We start from the raw sequence: 17,933 nt of genomic DNA on the forward strand, positions 1-17,933 counted from the left end.
AACACAACAATGCGCTGATATGTGGGGTGTGGCTGAGACGCTACTTTAGCCTGCAGGCTGTTCGGAGAGGATGCTAGGATGCTGCACATACCCCCTAAGGCACTTATCGTGCATATTCTAACCTCGCAAATTGATTCCCAGAGTACTGCTGCCAAGTCTGTGTACAACTGTGTGTCTGGCAAACCAAACGTCATCCCCACTTTTTGTGTGTACGTGACAGACAAATGAGGCGCACTAAGTTATTCCACGAAGGTTGAAATAACAGTTAGGGGAGTTGGTCCCGGTTTTGGGTACGCAATAAAGACAAAACAACACGTGAAAAGTAACTTCTGATAATTAAATCAAATTTAAAAAAAATGAGAATGAGAATGAACGAGCTTAGTTTGAGAGCAGACTGACCTTGGTCATACTCAGCCTACTCCAGTATTCACCATGACACATGCTTTTGTGCTCTAGCCCTCACGCATCTCCACACGCAACCCTTCCCCCCAATACAGACACTTTTCATTATACAATCAGTTATAAACACTCAAAAGATCCACGATGCAAAACAGGACTTTGGTTTTAATTTAAATTTTTTTACATTAAGTCTTCAAGCTTGCAAGACTTCAAATATATGTAGTTATTATGAAGTTCATCAGATATTGTGAATTGAAGTATTGAGTTGAGTTGGATCTATTTTGTGAAATATATTATGGACAATGCACAATTTTAATATTGGCCAAACACCAGACCTAGGATATTTTCACACTACCAATCACAAGTCAGAGAGCGAGAGAAAAAAAAAAAGAGATGGCGTTAAGAGAGCACAAAATAACCTCAACACCCAAATCGGGACTATCACACAAATGAAGAAAGAAAAAAAAAAAGACTAAGACATACAAAATGTTCTAGACTTGACAGCCATAACACAGCAAAGGGTGTCGATGGGCGTGGGGTGGGGATTCATAAGAATTCGCAGACTAACATATGGAGTAACCTTTGTGGCCTTCCGGGACTTGGGGGCGTGGTGGCGAGGATACATTGGGGGGGTCTAACGCTCCGAGGACCGTAGGCACGCTAGGGAGAGGTGAGCTGTCACCCCCCATTACGATCACTGCCTGTGCTCTGAAAAGGGGGAAGGGAAGGAGGAGAGCAGCCCAAAAAAAAAAGAAAGAAATACAGGTTCCTTGCTAACCGCCATCTAGAGCCATCCACGGGCCTTCAGAAACCTCGGTCTCCAGTTGCCTCCTGGGAAACACTTGCACGCAAGTCCTCCTCAACCTGAGCTAGCAGACGGGCTTGATTGTGTGTGTTAGTGTCCGTGTATTAAGGGGGCCGGTGGCTAAGAGGCAGGCTGTGTGTGTAGCGGAGCTGCATTAGTAAAATGTAAAGCAAGGGGTTTTGCATCACAGTTTGCAAAGCAATATTTGGATTTTGCACCTCATTAGAACACAGTGAATAGCAAAACCGCCGAAACGGTCCCAAAAAGCTACGTTAGGTCAGACCTCGTCTACTGAGGGTGTGAGTGTCAGTTTCAGTTCAGTTTAAATTTCAAAGGTTAGATGTTGTATAGTTCCCGTTACACACTCATCTTAAAACACTGTGTACAGCTGTTGCTCATACCTTTTTGAAGATGGAGGTAGAATGTCCAAAATGGAGGCAAGCAGGCATGCAGGCAGAGGGAGAGAGTTGCAAATCCAAACTGTTTGTAATCCAACTAAGGTTTCAACATAAAGGGTTCCAAGAAGTAAACTAAAGTGTGTTCTCTAAGTTCAAAGTTTTCAAGTTCCAGAAAAATACAAGCTTGGAGCAGGCTTGAAGTAGTTTGAAGCGGCCTTTGAGCGGTAAAAAAAAATATATATCACTACTATCTTCTTTCTTTGTCTAACTGATACTGATTACCAAGTGGGAGCAGCCATCTTTACTTGATCAGGTGACTAACCAGGTGACCAAAGGCTTTGTCAAATAAAAGTTCATGGCCCAAGGCCAGCAAATCTTAAACAAAAATAAGAATTTAAGGAAAATAAATTGGCTCCAACAGAGGGTCTTCTGGTCAATATTTTGGTTGCATTTCTAACATGTATTAATATAATCTTTACAGGTAGAGCTTTCTGGTTTTCATTTTGGTTGGACTTCTAACTAGTCTCCTTACAGATAAAACCCAAATCAAATGACAGTGACGTGACGGGAACCTCCTCATCCTGCGTTCTAGAACTAAGTTGGAAGAGGTTCTGAAGGACGGCTCCATTGGAACCGCGGGGTTGCAAAAAAAGTATCCTGGAAAAGCGACCACACAGTAGATGCAAGGTGTCATGGTTTAGAAGCGGTAAATTGGAAAAGGGCTAAAGATGGTCCAAAGCCTGCCTCTGATTTGACCTTTAGTGTGAGTTCTGGTGAGCACTGCTTAGGCACATTCTGCTTCCCGGATCCCACTCCTAACACCCCTGTCACTCATCATCACTCATCATTGTTAGAGACAAAAGAGGAGTTTGGTTAAGCCACACACTGGAGTACTATCCCACATGGAGGCTCCCCCACCTTCACACGTAGGTAGAAAAGGTTTGCCACATCGCGCGCACAAAGAAAAAACAAGTTCATATTTTTTCCTGGTATAAACACAAAGATCTATGTCACACACTTGGGTCACAGCCATCATCTTGTCTTCTAACTTGCCCTTTGAAGTGCAGACTTGTCTTTCGCGTGGCCCACTGACTTCTCGACGGAGTGTAATTAAAGTCTATTCAGACTTCTATACATGCCCTAACTATCCTCCATCCGCTGGCCTGGCCTTTCACTCGCCACCTGTGAACTCTGAAGGACAGGGCTACTTGCCCTCATAAAATTCATGAGCGCCGCTACATTCATCTGCCAGCCAACATCGCTCAGCGACTGACACTGCTTTAAACAACTCGGTGTTTGACTGTTGTGTGAGTCCTTTTGGAATGGAACCATATTCACAGCGGCAGGGGTTAAGTAGGTCCCGTGATTAGCTGAAACAAATGCCTTTATGGTGTGCTTAGAGATAAAGAGAGAATCAAGAGACCCAATTTGTTTTCATTAAGCGAGGGCTCATTCAGACATTGACAGAGACGGTAGAAAAGGGCTATGAGAGCATCACAAAGCAGTTTCTGTGGATTAAGGCGACACACAGTGAAATCTATTTGTGTCTCAATTTGAGCTTCACATCGAGAGTCATTAAGCTAATCGTCAGGCTTCGTAGCACATGAGAAAGTTGGTTTCTGTCTTTATAAAATCCAACGTTTGCCGTGTGAACAAATATTTAAAGGAAGGTAAAAAAGAAATCTGAGTGGGAACATTTACTTTGATGACACCGCATCAGGTCTTTCCACAAATCTCCTCAAGCATACTTTTTAGATGTCTGGGAGAACTTGTGCCCATTTTGCACCAAATGATTCAGGTTGTTTTCATATTTCGTTCTGTGTCAGCTAGATACATGTTGTGGCATCATAGCAGTGAAACAGCATGTAAACTGCCAATGCAATCAAATGTATTCCTTAAAAGTCATCTTGGTTTTCTTCTCAAAATAATCATAACAAAAAACATAACAGCGTAATCAAATTCTAAAGCGACACAGCAAATACTGCCTCCGCCGCTTGACCCCCTCCCCTTCCAGGACGTTGAGCGTGAGAGTGTGGGAAAGTTATTTTTAGGAGCCAAGCAGAGAGCTTTCCTGAGTTTGATGCTCCTGCTCTGGATCAACATTCCACCTTTGAACCACTCTGACCACAAAACCTTGCGCCCATGATGGCAATTTTCATTTTCTCCGCACGAGTGGGTGTATCATTTTTAATTCACAATAGGGAAACATTTTTGTGTGTGTGTAAAATTAGTGAGTAATTTCACTGCAGAGCAGGCCATTATGATACAAGTAAACTGTAGCATGTTCTAGGGTCTCGAAATGGTCAAGTGTCATGGAACTTTTTTTAAGGTGAAATTACAAAGACAACTTTTCTGTTTTATAATTTCACTACTAATCAGGCATCGTGGTCTTTTATATACAGATATACAATGGGGGTATACATAAACTCCAGCATGTTCTTGGTCTCCAATACAAACCTATCAGAATTCATTTGTGGTAGTGGGGAAATCACATGCACGAGTCAGAACAGCATTTTAAGACCGGAACAAAAAAGGGCAAAGACCTAAGGCAACTTTAGTATTTTGTAAAGGCGAGAAACTAAACAAGATTATTCAGAAGCCAAAAATCTGGCGAGGACCTAGTTTACCACTAGGGGATATGATTCCCCAGTCACTACCATTATGCTAATGGCAAGCCCCCGCTGCACACACTTACACATAGCCTATAGTACTGCAAAACCCCACGGATGCAGGGTGGCGTGCTAGTTACAGTCTTGCCTCGCCTCCAACTCTCTTTAATGGAAGCTGAAGACAAGTGGGGCTACTTTAATCAGGACTGAGCCCAGTGTGGCCAGTCTGGTCTGATGGGGGCTGAGTGGTGCATGGACCACGTTAAGGGTTCACTGGTCACCGATGAAACAGCTTCACTTCCAGGGCGAGTTGAGGCAGACTATACTCTTACACAGTCTGGCAGGAGGAACAAATATGCCCGCTTTTGTTTTGCTTTAACGCTGTCCCTTTGTGAGACACAATCTTTTGCCTTTGTGTTGATTTATTGCAGAAGGCAGCGAATTTGGCAAAGAACCAGATATGTTCCTACTTACTGTTGACTACGCTACTGCAAACGCAACTGCAAAACATTGACCAGCCTTTCTGGATGTTTTGAAAGTAAAATAACTCACTTTAGATTCTCTCTTTTTTTTTTTAAACCCAGTGATCACTAAACTTCAACACTCGTGTTAAATGCATGTTACTATTCTGATTGCTGACTTATATCGGAACGAACTGAACACCAGCTATAAACATTTGGTTGTAAATAGAATCAGATGATTTTAGGAGCAGAAGAAAATGCAAATCAATTAACAAATCATAATGTTGGTATTCCAATAAAAAAACAAACACATTGTCTTTTGGACCCATCAAAAAACCAATTCAGCAGAGTCCTACCAAGCTAGGCCTTTTCAAACACATGTGCACATTTGCAGAATAGATAAAAATCTCCTCTTCAATAATAGATGCACATCGGATGTATGTTGTGAATATTTTTTCGGGCGAGGCGTCCGATCGCGTGCTGCTGGCTGGCCTGCGCAGCGCTCTCTCTCCTTCTCATATATGCACAAACCATAAGCGCACCTCATTCCAAAATGCGGCAGAGGCTGGTGCGCAACCAAGACAGGCGGTATAAATTATTCACAGGGAATATTATTTTAAAGGTCCATTCCCATCTGATTGTGATTCTTAAGGAAAGAAGGTAAGCGGAACACTGACAGAGTCCTGCAAAACCAATTTTGCTTTCTATAAGTAGTTTAATGACATCTAGTAAATCTTAACTTGGTGACCTTACCTCAAACATTATAACAATAATAATAAATGCCTTTTAGTAATGTGTGGGATGCAGATATGAACATGGAATACAAATATACACAAATACAAAAACAAGCCTGGAGGAGTGAGTTTCTGCTTTTTTTGCATTCCATAATTTCTTGTTTTTATTTCTCTCTTAATAAAACGGCTTGGTGCCTCTAAGGAAAAGCCCTCATGTTAATTAGACCTGACCTGAGAATCACTTAACTGCTCCTCAATGCCTCCACCCTCCCTCCTTCACTCCCCTCCCCTCCCCTCTTCTCCAAGCCTTTGCTCTGTTCGCGCTCACATAGGTCCATTAACACCCTTCCCTCGGCACACACTGGCTGCGACGGGGAAGGGGCACACACAGTCATCGTCTTAAAGACATTTTGAGGACATGCCAAGAAACATTAACCTACTCTATACGTTTCCATTCGAGAACCTGCTTTGTACTCCTCCGGAACTATATTATCATTTCTGTCTCCACCCATCTTAATCAGAATTGTCGGTCTTGTCCAGTGAAAACTGTGCCTGACACATTTCTGTTCTCTTCAAAGCAATTAGTTAATAATAATAATAAAAAAACACACCACAAACCCCTTAAATCTCTGTGCTTATGTTCCTTTCAGCCAATTGCAATGTGTAGCAAGTGAAAACAAATCTGTATTGATATTTTACATTTACATATGAAATCAACTTAATTCATAGTTTAATGGAGTGATTCTCATACAGCGTGCTATTGTGACATGAGAGAGTATCAAGGGGTGCTGCAGGAAATGATTTAATTTAATTTGTCCAGAAATTCTTCTCTATTAATGACAAATTTCTTCATTCACGCTTCTATGCCAGTGAAATAATCTTTAGTTTGATGGTAGTAGAAACAATAAACCCAAGAAATGAAAGTGTTGTGGCCTCCTGTGAGTAAATCGGCTTTGTGTTCAATTAAACAGGCCTTAATTTACTAAAGCAAGACACCGATCAGGTCTTACCTTGGCTGAGCTAAGAACCTTCGATTGTCTTTAAAAGAAAGTGAATGGAGATAAGGTCTGTATGTATTGATGCGTTTTGCAGGAGAGGTATGCAGACGTTATTTAAAAACATGTTTAAACATTACATGTTATTATTTTGAATACAGACTAGTAATATGTTGAACAGGGATTGCAACGAATTTCAACAGAAGTTAAAAAACGCACACACACATTCATATGCTTTTTTTTTCTTTTTTCAAAGTGAGAGTTTATGAACGCTGCACTTGCTCCGGATTCAGTTCCCGTGTCTCCATTTTCCATTGTGTAAGTCGTAAATATTTAGTTGTACATTAATATGACATTCTATGATGGTGTCCTTCTATTATTTATAGTTGTGTGTTGTATTGTCTGTGGTCACCCGGTTGTCCCCAAACAGTGACGATTCACTTATATTTCACTTGTTCATGGTCACGTGACTGTAAAACAACTTGTACACCAATGTCAGTCAGGTGAAAAAAACATGACAAAAAAACCATCAACATTCAGTTTGAATATTTGTCTTGAGCTGCAGATAAAATATAACATTCCTTGTCTCCACTTCTCCTTTGCCATGCAAGATGACATCATTTACATGTCAAAAAAGATGCAGTTAGCATAATACGCAAGAAATAAATCCAGCACCTGAACTTTACAAAGACAACACGTGCAAAATCCCATCAATGAAAACCTCAAAAAAACGTGTTCACATCCCAAGTGCTGACGCTTGTCAGTAAAAGAGACACCTCATACGTAGCCTCAAACAGAAGACTAATTTGACACAAATCCCCATCTTACACTGTATTTGACCCCACGACCTGCCTCTGGCACCCCAGTACCCAACAGGCAACTTGCCTGTCAGTTTAAAGGGTCAAACAAAGGTAAGAGCAAATGTAGTCGCATACCACATCAGAGCTTCATCCTTAAAGCATCTTGTGTTGTGAAACCAGTGGCGGAAAGTTCCCATACAGACAGTATGCGCGTTCAAGAAAGTGTCAGTCACAATCACTTTCCCCGCTGGTTTCTCAATCAGTGCGTGGCTGAGACCACCGTATGAATGACAAAATCTGTGAGGGCAGGGGGTGAAGAAGCGTCTGCGTATGCGTGTATGAGAATGTGTTAATCTTGTTTAAACACCTAGCACTCCTCTACCTGCTCAGACAGGGCCACGGGTTAATTCTGTCTTCAGGCATCATGGCTAATAATTGCACATCAACCGGAGTTTGAACTCTCTGACACATCAGTTGCTACCATGGTAACCTTATCACACAAGCAACAGAACCTTGCAAGCTTGCGTTTGTCACAGGAAGCACTAAAACACGTTCAATTGACAAATAGTCAATTAATTCTACTCATTTACTGCCAGCCGGCGACATTTTTGGTAAAACTGCACTGTCAAAGCGATTCTTTTCCGCGTTCTTAAGGTGCTACGTGATGGACGTGTGAGTCGAAAAGCATTTAGGAAATTACCCTGATTATGAGCAGCCGGGGTGACGGGTATCTGTCTCACCAAATTGGTGAGGAGATAATGTCAATTGGTGTCAGTCATTTTTAAAAATTCTATCACCAAAATGTCTATAATGGCATTCCAAACAGGGAGTGAATTAAAAACCATAAATGCTTGAACAGTAGAAGTTTCTGAGGACTATGGTGAAACATAAAAATGTTGCCGCAATGCTGCATGATATGGCCCAGGGCACAGAAGTCTTGCAGCTTGAGTAAATGAGGTGATTAGCAGGGATGGTGTGGGCTGTCACACGTCAGACACTGGGCTTAGAATCCAATTTCAATCCGTGTGTCAATCAGCAGCCCACTGAGGCAGTAGACCAACAGCTCAAACATATTATGAAAGCTAAAACATAAGCAGAGCATACAACCCCAAAAATATACACGCTAATGGTGAAAAACTGACCATGCTAGTCCACACTCAACCAAAATTTCAACTACCTGCATTAAGTCAAGAGAAGGCTGAAGACATTTAGCACTAAAAGATTAATACACTTTGCAGTCTGCATTCAACTTATTGTTTTGAATTTGCCTAAAGCTAATTAGGAGCTAACATGCATTTTAACATTTAACATCATTCTCTTGCTCAAGGATAGTCTGACGTGGTCACAATGGCCGGGGATCAAACCCTCAACCTCTGACTTATACCATATGACCAGCAACCCCCCAGATTTCCCCACATGAGCATTTGTGTGGACAGTGCAAATTTCATAACTTTTCCAATTCTTTTTAAAAATCGACAACAACAGTGGTCCATAAATTAGCAACATTCTTATATCCTACACGGTTGAGGTAAGGTGTCTTGAGTCAGCACAGTTTAACAACATAGGGGGAAAAAAACAGACATGCTTTTGTGAATGTTTAATAATAGTGATCCTGTATAGTTTTAATGTGATTTTAATATGACTGCTCATAAATTTGTTTATACAAGCAGTTTATTGCTTGTTAAATTAAGATGGAACACAACTGAGGTTAGCATGTTGGCGTGGTCCTTGACATCCATTCAGGTTTTTTGTGTGACTCCTAAAAATTGTAATTGCACAACCCTGCTCTTGGCCTTGCCCCTCTTAGCTACGAGAGGCCTAATATAAAGACGACTGAGGATAACCACCTTGACCTTTACAAAATTTATAAATCTAAAGTGGAGAGGACTATTCATGCAGTCAGGAGGGGGTGGATCAATACAGATTGGAAATAGATGATGCATATTAAATGCTGGCAGAAAATGGGAAAGGATTTACTGTAAGGATGTGGGGAATGTCCTCCCCCCCTCACCTCCTGCTTAAAACAAAAAGGCTCACTATGAGCCTGGGACCAGAGGGTGTGATAAGGTAATGATAATGTAATGAGGACCAATCATGGGCCTGAGCTAAAAGGAGGGCCCCTTAATTTGCCTCCAAAGTAGTCTAGTGACAGATTACGCTCATTGCAGTGATGTGACAGTAGAAAAATTTTTGAATCCCTGACAAGAAGAGAAAGACTCAAAGAGAATGAGAAACCATAAATCAAAAGAAATGATGAAACGGAAGGACATAAAATCATCTGTGTTTAGTGTCTCAGAACGGCCACACTAACAAATAGATTTAATATATGAAACATATTTAAATCTTTTAATACATTTAAAGTGATTAGATCACCCCTAATTGTATATAAAGAGTAAACAGGTAAATTTAAAAAAAGAATTGAAGGTAGGATATAGCAACACACAGTGGCCTTGACACATACCTCGATGCTGAACTGTTTCCTTTTGAGCTTAAAGGCCAAGTCCTTGTGGTCAGGCAGTTGACTTGTAAGACAGTTGAGCTGAGGCACCTGGCGTACGTGTAGCAGACCTGTGAACGATTGATTGATTGATGGCATTTGCGTTGAGTGCACAAGCAAAGATTTCCAATGAATTGGAACCTCTCAAATCAAATGTCACTGAGGGCTAACAATTTGAATTTTCACAGTTTTGAGGGAAAATAGGCCTGTAAAAGTTACTCGATTTTTTGTATTTCTTGTTTCTTTTGTGACAAGCAGTATTAAGAGAACAAGGGTTAAAACAAAAAATCATTTGTATTTAACATTCTGCCAATCAAGATGATCCTGATTTTGACCATCACTCATGTGGAAAAAAGGTCACCTCCTCCCAGTGTGAAGTGTGCTCCACCTTACAAGTTCCACTGTACCTCCAAACTTTCATGTGTATATCACATCGGGGGGCAAAATCTGGTTATCTTTTCTCTGCATTTATATTTTGCAGTCATCACTTAATGTGACAAGAGCAGAATTTGTTGATTGGGGAAAAAAAACGCCTTAAGTTCAAAATCAATAACTTTTTACAACTCTGTGCCAACACTTGTCAGCTCTTTTTTTTTTTTCGATTAGTGGAACACAAGCATGCCATAAAGGGAATTCTACCTGGTGTGAAAAAAAGGTGGATAACGTCCACATGGGGAACGTCAAACTGAAAGGAAGCTGTGCTCATCGTTCTCCCGTTCCTTGACCATAAAGTTACATTTATACACAACTGGAAAAGTACTGTACAAGTCGCTTGGTGTAAATGAGCGTGGGAGAGAAGTAGAGGGATCAAGGGAGTAATGGAGAAAGGAATACAAATAGAGAAAGTGGGGGATGGTGAGCTCGGTGCACTTGGGTGAGTTCCCCTTGCCTGATTTGCGGTGACAGGCTTCCCAGCATGCTTTGAGCAGCCCTGAACTGCTGCTGCAAACACACGCGCACACACGCACGCACGTACACTCGCAGTCATCTCGCACTTATACCAGATGAGTCTGCACTCATGAACACACATCAAAACATTCGTACACAATTCATTTTAAAACAATAACAGAATTTATTGGGCTGATTAATCGGACAATTGACTTTTCTGAAACAGGTGCGTATTCTAATAAAAAAAAAAGGAAAATTATGTGGTGTAATGAGGTGGTACAAGACATCTCTGATAAAATCACATCACATCACATCTACTGTTTCACCATGAAGGGATGTTATCACTTTAAAAACAGAAATCTGCTATTCAGTGTTCTTACTTCTTGTCTCTTCATCTGTCTCTATCAAAGCTGTCTAACTCCAGGCAAGGGATGCGGAGAGAGAGAGGGGGGGGGTGAGAGGAAAAGCGCAAAGAGTTCGAGAGGCATGACTAAAAATACCCCAGCCGCTTATTCTGACCTTTATTGCATGGAGAGTGTGATAGAGTGATAGAAAAGAGGAGATGTGCGCAGGAAAAAGAAGAGACGCTGAAACCTCAGTGCCAAAGTGATGGGGAGGTCCGGGATTGCAACCTCCGGCCCCCCTTCCCTTTTCTACACTACGGTCTCTCGGTCGTCCATTACCGACGTCCTTCTCCCCTACTGTAGGCGAGGAAGACATGCCCCCATTTATTAGCAGGGCATGCTGGCCACAGAGACATTGAGTGAGGGATAGAGAGATAGAGGCAGAGAGGAAAAGAGAGTGATGGTGAGAATATCGATTCCCCAGTGTTGGCCAGCTCTGCTCCAGAGCCTCGGGGGTATGGGACTGGGGATGGTGAGGGGGCGAGAGAGGAGAGAGAGAGAGGCTCTGCTGGAGGGAGGGAGGGGAGGCAGGGATGGAGGGGGTGAGGGTGCGAGGAGGAGGGGGTACAGCGTGGCAGCTGAATCCCCCCCGGCCTGTCTACTGAGGAGCACGTCTGATTGAGCAGCAGCACACTAACGCGCACTGACAGCCTGGCCTGCAAGGGGGCTGCCCTGCCTCTATCCACAGCCCAGCCAGAGCCTTAATGCACCGCCTATGTGCATGTGTGTATTTGATGGAGCCGAGACAGAGAGATAAGAGGGAGTGTGTGTTCTTACCATGGTAATCTTTGTAGAGTGGGCTGGTCTCCCTCTCAGAGCCTTTGAATGATTCCAAGGCTATGGCATTGTCACATAACCTGGTTATGCTGCCCATTAGAGAGCTGTTCTGGAGGATTGGAGAGAGAGAGAAACATAAGCAGGTAATTAGCAGCATCCTGACGGGCCACCAGTGTTACTATTAAATTAGGTCATCATTCCCGTGGACAGGTCACTCCAGCCTTTGGGCTCAGGTGAGGGTGATGTGGAATGGAGGGGGTTTAACAGATGAGACCAGGATGGAGAAAAATACATTTATGCTGAGAATACATAGTCACACATGGAGTGATAGAAAAGTCAAAGAGCAAAATTCCAGACTGATTTCATTTCAGTATGTAGGAGAGGACAGAAGGGAAGTGGAAGAAATCATTAGAAGTGCGATGAGGAGAGCTCCCCCTACTGGCTGGGTCAGGGACTTGGAGGGCATGAGAGAGGTGAGCTAGAGAGTGAAAGAATGAGAGCGAGAGAGAAAGAAACAATAAAGGGTGCATACAGTAGTTAAGAAAAAATGTGAACGTGAACTACAAAAAGGGTGGAGGTAGAGAATAACAGGAGTGGAGGAGGGGAGAGCGAGGGACAGTGGGATGGAGGGAGAGAGGGAGTCCTGCATTATTAATCCTTTTGCCTCCTGAATCATTCACATCCTTCTCTCTGTGTTGGCTGCCACAGCCTAATGCAGTTTTCATGCCTTCATGTCCTTTCTCCACTCTTTCTTCAGCCTTTTCATTTTTGTCCTACTTTTAAAGAATGCACATGCCACCAGCCAAGGCTGCTAGCACTTACGGGGTATCTGAGGTCACTTGCACGCACGCAATTAAAAGACCGTGTAAGTTTGGCTACGGCAAATTATTCACAACACTGACTGCGGTCAATAACGATGGACTCAAATTTGTCTATGTAGGCTTTGTCAGGCCACAACCAGAGGTGGGCGGAATAGCCAAAAATTGTATTCAAGAGTATTGTGATTTTAGAATAATACTATTTATTTTATGTGTAACTTAGGAAATTGCCTAACATTACCACTTTAACTACAACAGTAATGAATACAATCATTTATAAAATGAAAAAGCTAAGCAATCAACAATTAAAGTTTACCTCACCAGGTAACAATTGTCAAAAACATGAACAAAGCAGCTCAGCATTTATAATCACGCTCTTTTTTTTTTGGTAGTAAAATATAACATTTACACTTGGCTTTCTGCCATAGATTATTTCAGTCTTGGGGAAAAAAAGTTGTATCACAAAAAAAATATAATATATATATAGTATGTATATATAGTAAGCTGGCAGTGTCAGCCGAACACAATTAAAGCCTTTAAGATGACCAACACTGAATTTTCTCAAAATGAATTTGAATATAATTTATCTGGATATGGCTCATAAATTGGCAAGTGAGTGTCTATGCATGGATCAGAAAATCACTTAGTCTGACAAGGAAGTGAAGTGTACATGGACAAATTTTAAGGGGAAAAGTGTGTGTGTGTTTTTTGTAGGGATGGGTGTGGTAGCAAGCGATAGTAGAATTTAGTACCAGCAGGACAAGCCTAATTAATGTTTCAGATGGACTGAGGCAGCGGGCTGCTTGGAGAAGGCTTTCAGTGAGTGGCTCAGCTTTCCAAACTGCTCAATAATGAATCGCGGGACCATTGCGGTGCCGGTCAGTTAGCTATCACTCGAGACAGTCTTTAAGGGCCAGATTTAGCTGACTAAGCTAATTATAAAACCAAAGACATAAAACCAAAAACAAGAAACTCAGTCAACAAGCATTCACTCTTGTGATTACTAGAAAATTCAAAAGTTGGCATGGTCAACCAGCACCTGATTCGAACCTAAATTTCCCTCCTCCTTTTCTATCTGCAGGGTGGATGATGAGGAGGAGGACATAGATTAAGGGGACGTGGGGTCCAGGCCGGATGGGGGACCGCTCCCACCACAGCTGTCATCTGCTAGTTAGCCAGTATACCTTTTTTGACGAAGCCAAAGCCGTGGAGCGCTGAGCACATAGGCGAGGAGCCAGAGCATGTTGTGACAACACAGCTGTTCTCAAAGTTACGTGTCTCCGCTGATCTTTTAATTGCAAGTTTGATAACGAATATGGACATGAATATGGTTTCTCCAAAGAAAAAGTGCAAGAGTTGGAGATTGAGCGACAAGTCACAAGATGTTAATGGAAGAAGGTCTCAATTGGCTCCTCCGGTGACTGTGCCTCTTTGGTCTACTGTCCGGGGGAGGTCTGTGCTTTGCCATATGCCTCAGCAGATGACTCCACCTTCACACTGAGAGGCCAGACTGGACACAGACTCGTGTAAGCAAACTCCCACAACCCCCTTCTAAAACGCACATGTACACTCAGAGACACAACTACCCGTGGCGATATTAAAGGACAATAAAACACATGCACGTAATTTTCAATACCAGCTCGATATAATGAAATGCAAGCAAGCAAGCAATCATGAATTTAGAGGGCAGTGCATGGGGCAATGGCCTGTTGAAGAACGATGTGGGAAGAATTGTCCTTTTACAGGCCTGAGTTGTCTTGATGTCTTACCTGAATAAGATGTGAAGGCACAGTAACTACCGCGACTGCCAGTGATGACCTCAACAAAGCCCGCAGCCCATAGAGAAAGGTAGTGAGGGCGTGGCTGTGTTTTGGCTTGTCCTGAAAACACAGGTCATCACCCCACAGAGGTGATCCCAGTGAGTGGAGCCCGATACGCAGGATATTCCGTGACTGTGTCTGAAACAAAAATAAGGGAAACATGACAAATAAAAATGAATGAAAATGATGAATGTGGGAAGAGGTCAATATTTCAGTTTTTATCTCTAGGTGATTACATTTAGGTGAGCATCTAATTAAATAGCAAATTTGAAAAATAAATAAATCAATTTCAATCGATACATTCTTTGGCCCATCCTTCTGAAAAATAGAGTAGAAATGGGACATTTTTGATTAATCCCACTCAAAAATAACAAATGATGACGAAAACATTATCAAGTCAGCAGATGAACAAAACAACAATACTGATTCAATTCCAAGTTCACACAGTATATTTGAAGAGTAACAGATTGTCGTTTTTAATTATAGGTGCTGTGTTTTGGGTTGTATCCCCAATCTCCATATGAGTCTGGACAGTCGGCTCAGCAGTACAGACGATGGCAATGCAGTGCCCAAACGTGAGTGGACGCAACTGCCCAATCACAGAGGCCATCTGACAGACGCACAATGGACCTGTCAGACAGGCTTCCAATATGGCCGCCACCCAGAAACCCCAGCACATTCTTGGCACCAAAGCCACGCTCGCCAGCCAAGGGGGCCTTGGTGAGGCTGGAGTGGCTTCCCTTGAAACACCCCACCCCAAAACAAGGGATCAACGGCATCCCACTCCTATGAAGACGGAGAAAAATAGCAGTGGGATATATATCACCGAAAGTGAGAGAATGGAAGAGCCTGTCCAAAACTGTGAGAGGGTTTTAACCTTTAGCACAATTGCCTTTTATTTGGCTTTTTTCAAAATGTCTCCTGATTATTGAGGTGAGAGCCACGAGTGATTTACGAAGCTCAGGCTTAAATCTGCTCGCTATTTCTTTTACGCTTATCCGTGCCCGTTTCAGCCCTCCTCCTCTATTATCTTGACCCTCCCAAAATTGCCACCATCCCACTCGCCATCACTTCCTCTCCTTACAATGTGACCTCAGATTCTTTAGGAGAACTATCACAGGAATCTAAGAAAAATAAACCTTATTGTTGGAATTTTGTTCACAGTTGGCTCATAGTTTCCCTGCAGAGGGACACTGGAAAGCTAAAAAAAAAAAAAAAAAAAAAACTTCCTGTCTTACCATGAGCTTTATTTGTGGTTCTTGTCATAATTAGATATGCCCTCTCTTTGTTACCATGCAAATTCAGGGCATCAAATGAGACTCTAATTTGATGACTTGAGCGCTACAGGGGGGGATCTTTGGTAACATGAACATTGCTATGGCAACATCAGAAAGAGAGCCCAAGCTTACTAAACCCAAGAGTTTAGCCTATAGAAACGTTGAGGGAACCATGCCAGTAAAGTCCAGACAAGGACAAGAGGCCGCCGACCATATAGACGAGAAACAGTATAGGACTGTAAAATAAAAGCAGCCATGCTCACGGTCCAGTTTCTTCCCCCATTCCACTTTTCACAAAAGACCCCTGAAGTTATGTTGGAAGACACTTCCTTGTTAAAGAATTCACAATTATAACCTTTGGGCAGTGAGATGAGTAGAGCTAGCCACTCTCGGTGAAAAGAAGATATAAACAATTAAGAATTTAGCAATTAAAACTCATTTTTACTAAATGCAGATAATAATGCACACTTGCAGCCCATGCCGGGAAAATCTACTGCACGGCAACGTTTCAAATTAAAACGAAAAAAAAAGATAATGCCACAAATATAATAACACATCTTTCTCAATCAATCAGGATACATTTATAATTGACGAAACAAAAGTAAGTTTAATAAAATTGTCTTTGGAGTGAAATAAATTATTCAAATACATCTATTATTTAGTTTTAATTGAGAAGAAAAGAGATTAAGCATGATTTATGTATTGCATATAAAAAATAGGTATTATTTCCCTTGCTATAAATCTCATTGGAAAGCCCAGAATTATTATTAAAAAATCTGTTTGCATCACGGGAAGTGGCCTTTTTTCGCTGCCTCTTACCATGGGGGCTGCCACACTGAAGCCCTCCCTGCTTATGACCTCTTCAATGGATTTCAGCAACGCAGCATAGGGCTCAAGCACTGGACTGGAAATATAGAGCAGAAAGTGGACATGAAGAGAAAAGTAGAAGAGAGACAGCAAAAAGTATAACTTTGCACGGGAAAGCTCTTATTAACGGACACAATCTTGATCAAACCGGGCCAAGCCTGTCAGCGTGGTGGATTAATCCGCTATGATTGCAGCATGCTCCTCCTGACTGTGCTTTTCTGGAGCCACTATCAAGAGATCCAATTAATTTATTTGCTTGATTAAATTACAACATGACTGGTTCTCTGTCAGCTCCCCCGAGGTTTCAATCGTGCCTAGACACACAGAGAAGACAGACGTACGAGACGTGCTTATGCTGATATCTAATACTAAGATTGGACAGCATTTTGGTGTTTAATGAAGGGTAACATCTGCACCACTGACAAAAGAACACACGCCACCGTGGGACCGATGATTCAGCTCACTTTGTGCCTATTGGGCAGCCGACATGAATGTTAACCCCGTCTTTTTACACAGGACCCTCCACTTAAGAACGCCCTGCCATTTTAATGACCAGTCTGCACTGAGTCACAGTGGGCTGCAGTGTCACTTATCAATTTGACCGGCATGCTGCGGAGAGCTGATACACATAGATGGCTCACACACACACACACCAATAGCCCCGCATTAGGAAAAGTAATACGCACTTGTGTCGATTACACTTGTGCCAAGTATATCCATGTACTCCGTTTCATTTATTCAGTGCGACAATGGTGCCTCCTGACCCCGCTGGGACTAATGATAGAGCTGGTTGCGGTGAAAGAGGGACACCTACCCTCACAGGCCTCTCTGCCCATGCCCCTGCTCTGAGGAAGGGGCTTGACGACCACTTGAGTGAAAGGTTGTCTTTGCTTGGCAGCCATTGTATCTGTTGTCATTGTGTGTCAGCTGCCCCTACTGAGCACCCCTCATTCAGGTACCAATAAGGTCTAGGTGCTTAGCTACAGGGGCGAGCACGTCGGCTAATTAGGATCATACATGGGGAAGCTTCTTTATCTCCATGTTCTTCTTTCTTTGAGACGACAGAAGGGGGTAGACAAGAGGGATGCTTAGTCTTAAACAACAGGATCTGTATCACCTAGAGAGCAATTTGTGCCAATTATGCCTTCAAGTGAAACGGAGCAATTTAACAGCTAGGGTAGCGACATGGGGCTGTGGACACGTGCAAGGGGGAGAAGCCTGCTTGGAGTTAGTCTGGCACATGTGTGTGTCTATGTATGTGCAGCGGTGACGGGGCGGGGCTGCGGGCACAATGGTGCTGTGCAGGTGTAGTTTCCTGCGGTATAAATGTCTTCATGATCAAACCCGCAGACTAGCCCAAAAGACAACTGCACGTAAATATAAT

The 17,933-nt window shown here is 42.5% G+C and overlaps 1 protein-coding gene across 1 annotated transcript in view; it reads right to left on the bottom strand.

Moving 5' to 3' along the window:
- The window catches only part of elp4 (elongator acetyltransferase complex subunit 4), a 43,880-nt gene that overhangs the window by 15,742 nt on the left and 10,205 nt on the right, over positions 1-17,933 (bottom strand). The window contains exons 6-9 of the mRNA XM_088370635.1: positions 16,502-16,586; positions 14,355-14,543; positions 11,768-11,876; positions 9,663-9,769 (exon numbers count right to left, since the gene is read on the bottom strand). Of these exons, the coding sequence (XP_088226761.1) occupies positions 9,663-9,769; positions 11,768-11,876; positions 14,355-14,543; positions 16,502-16,586 (490 nt within the window). The remainder of the gene's footprint in view (positions 1-9,662; positions 9,770-11,767; positions 11,877-14,354; positions 14,544-16,501; positions 16,587-17,933) is intronic.

This window comes from Syngnathus floridae, chromosome 3 (assembly GCF_059516105.1).
Source record: "Syngnathus floridae isolate MCC-2025c chromosome 3, RoL_Sflo_1.0, whole genome shotgun sequence".
In the NCBI taxonomy this organism is placed as follows: domain Eukaryota; kingdom Metazoa; phylum Chordata; class Actinopteri; order Syngnathiformes; family Syngnathidae; genus Syngnathus; species Syngnathus floridae.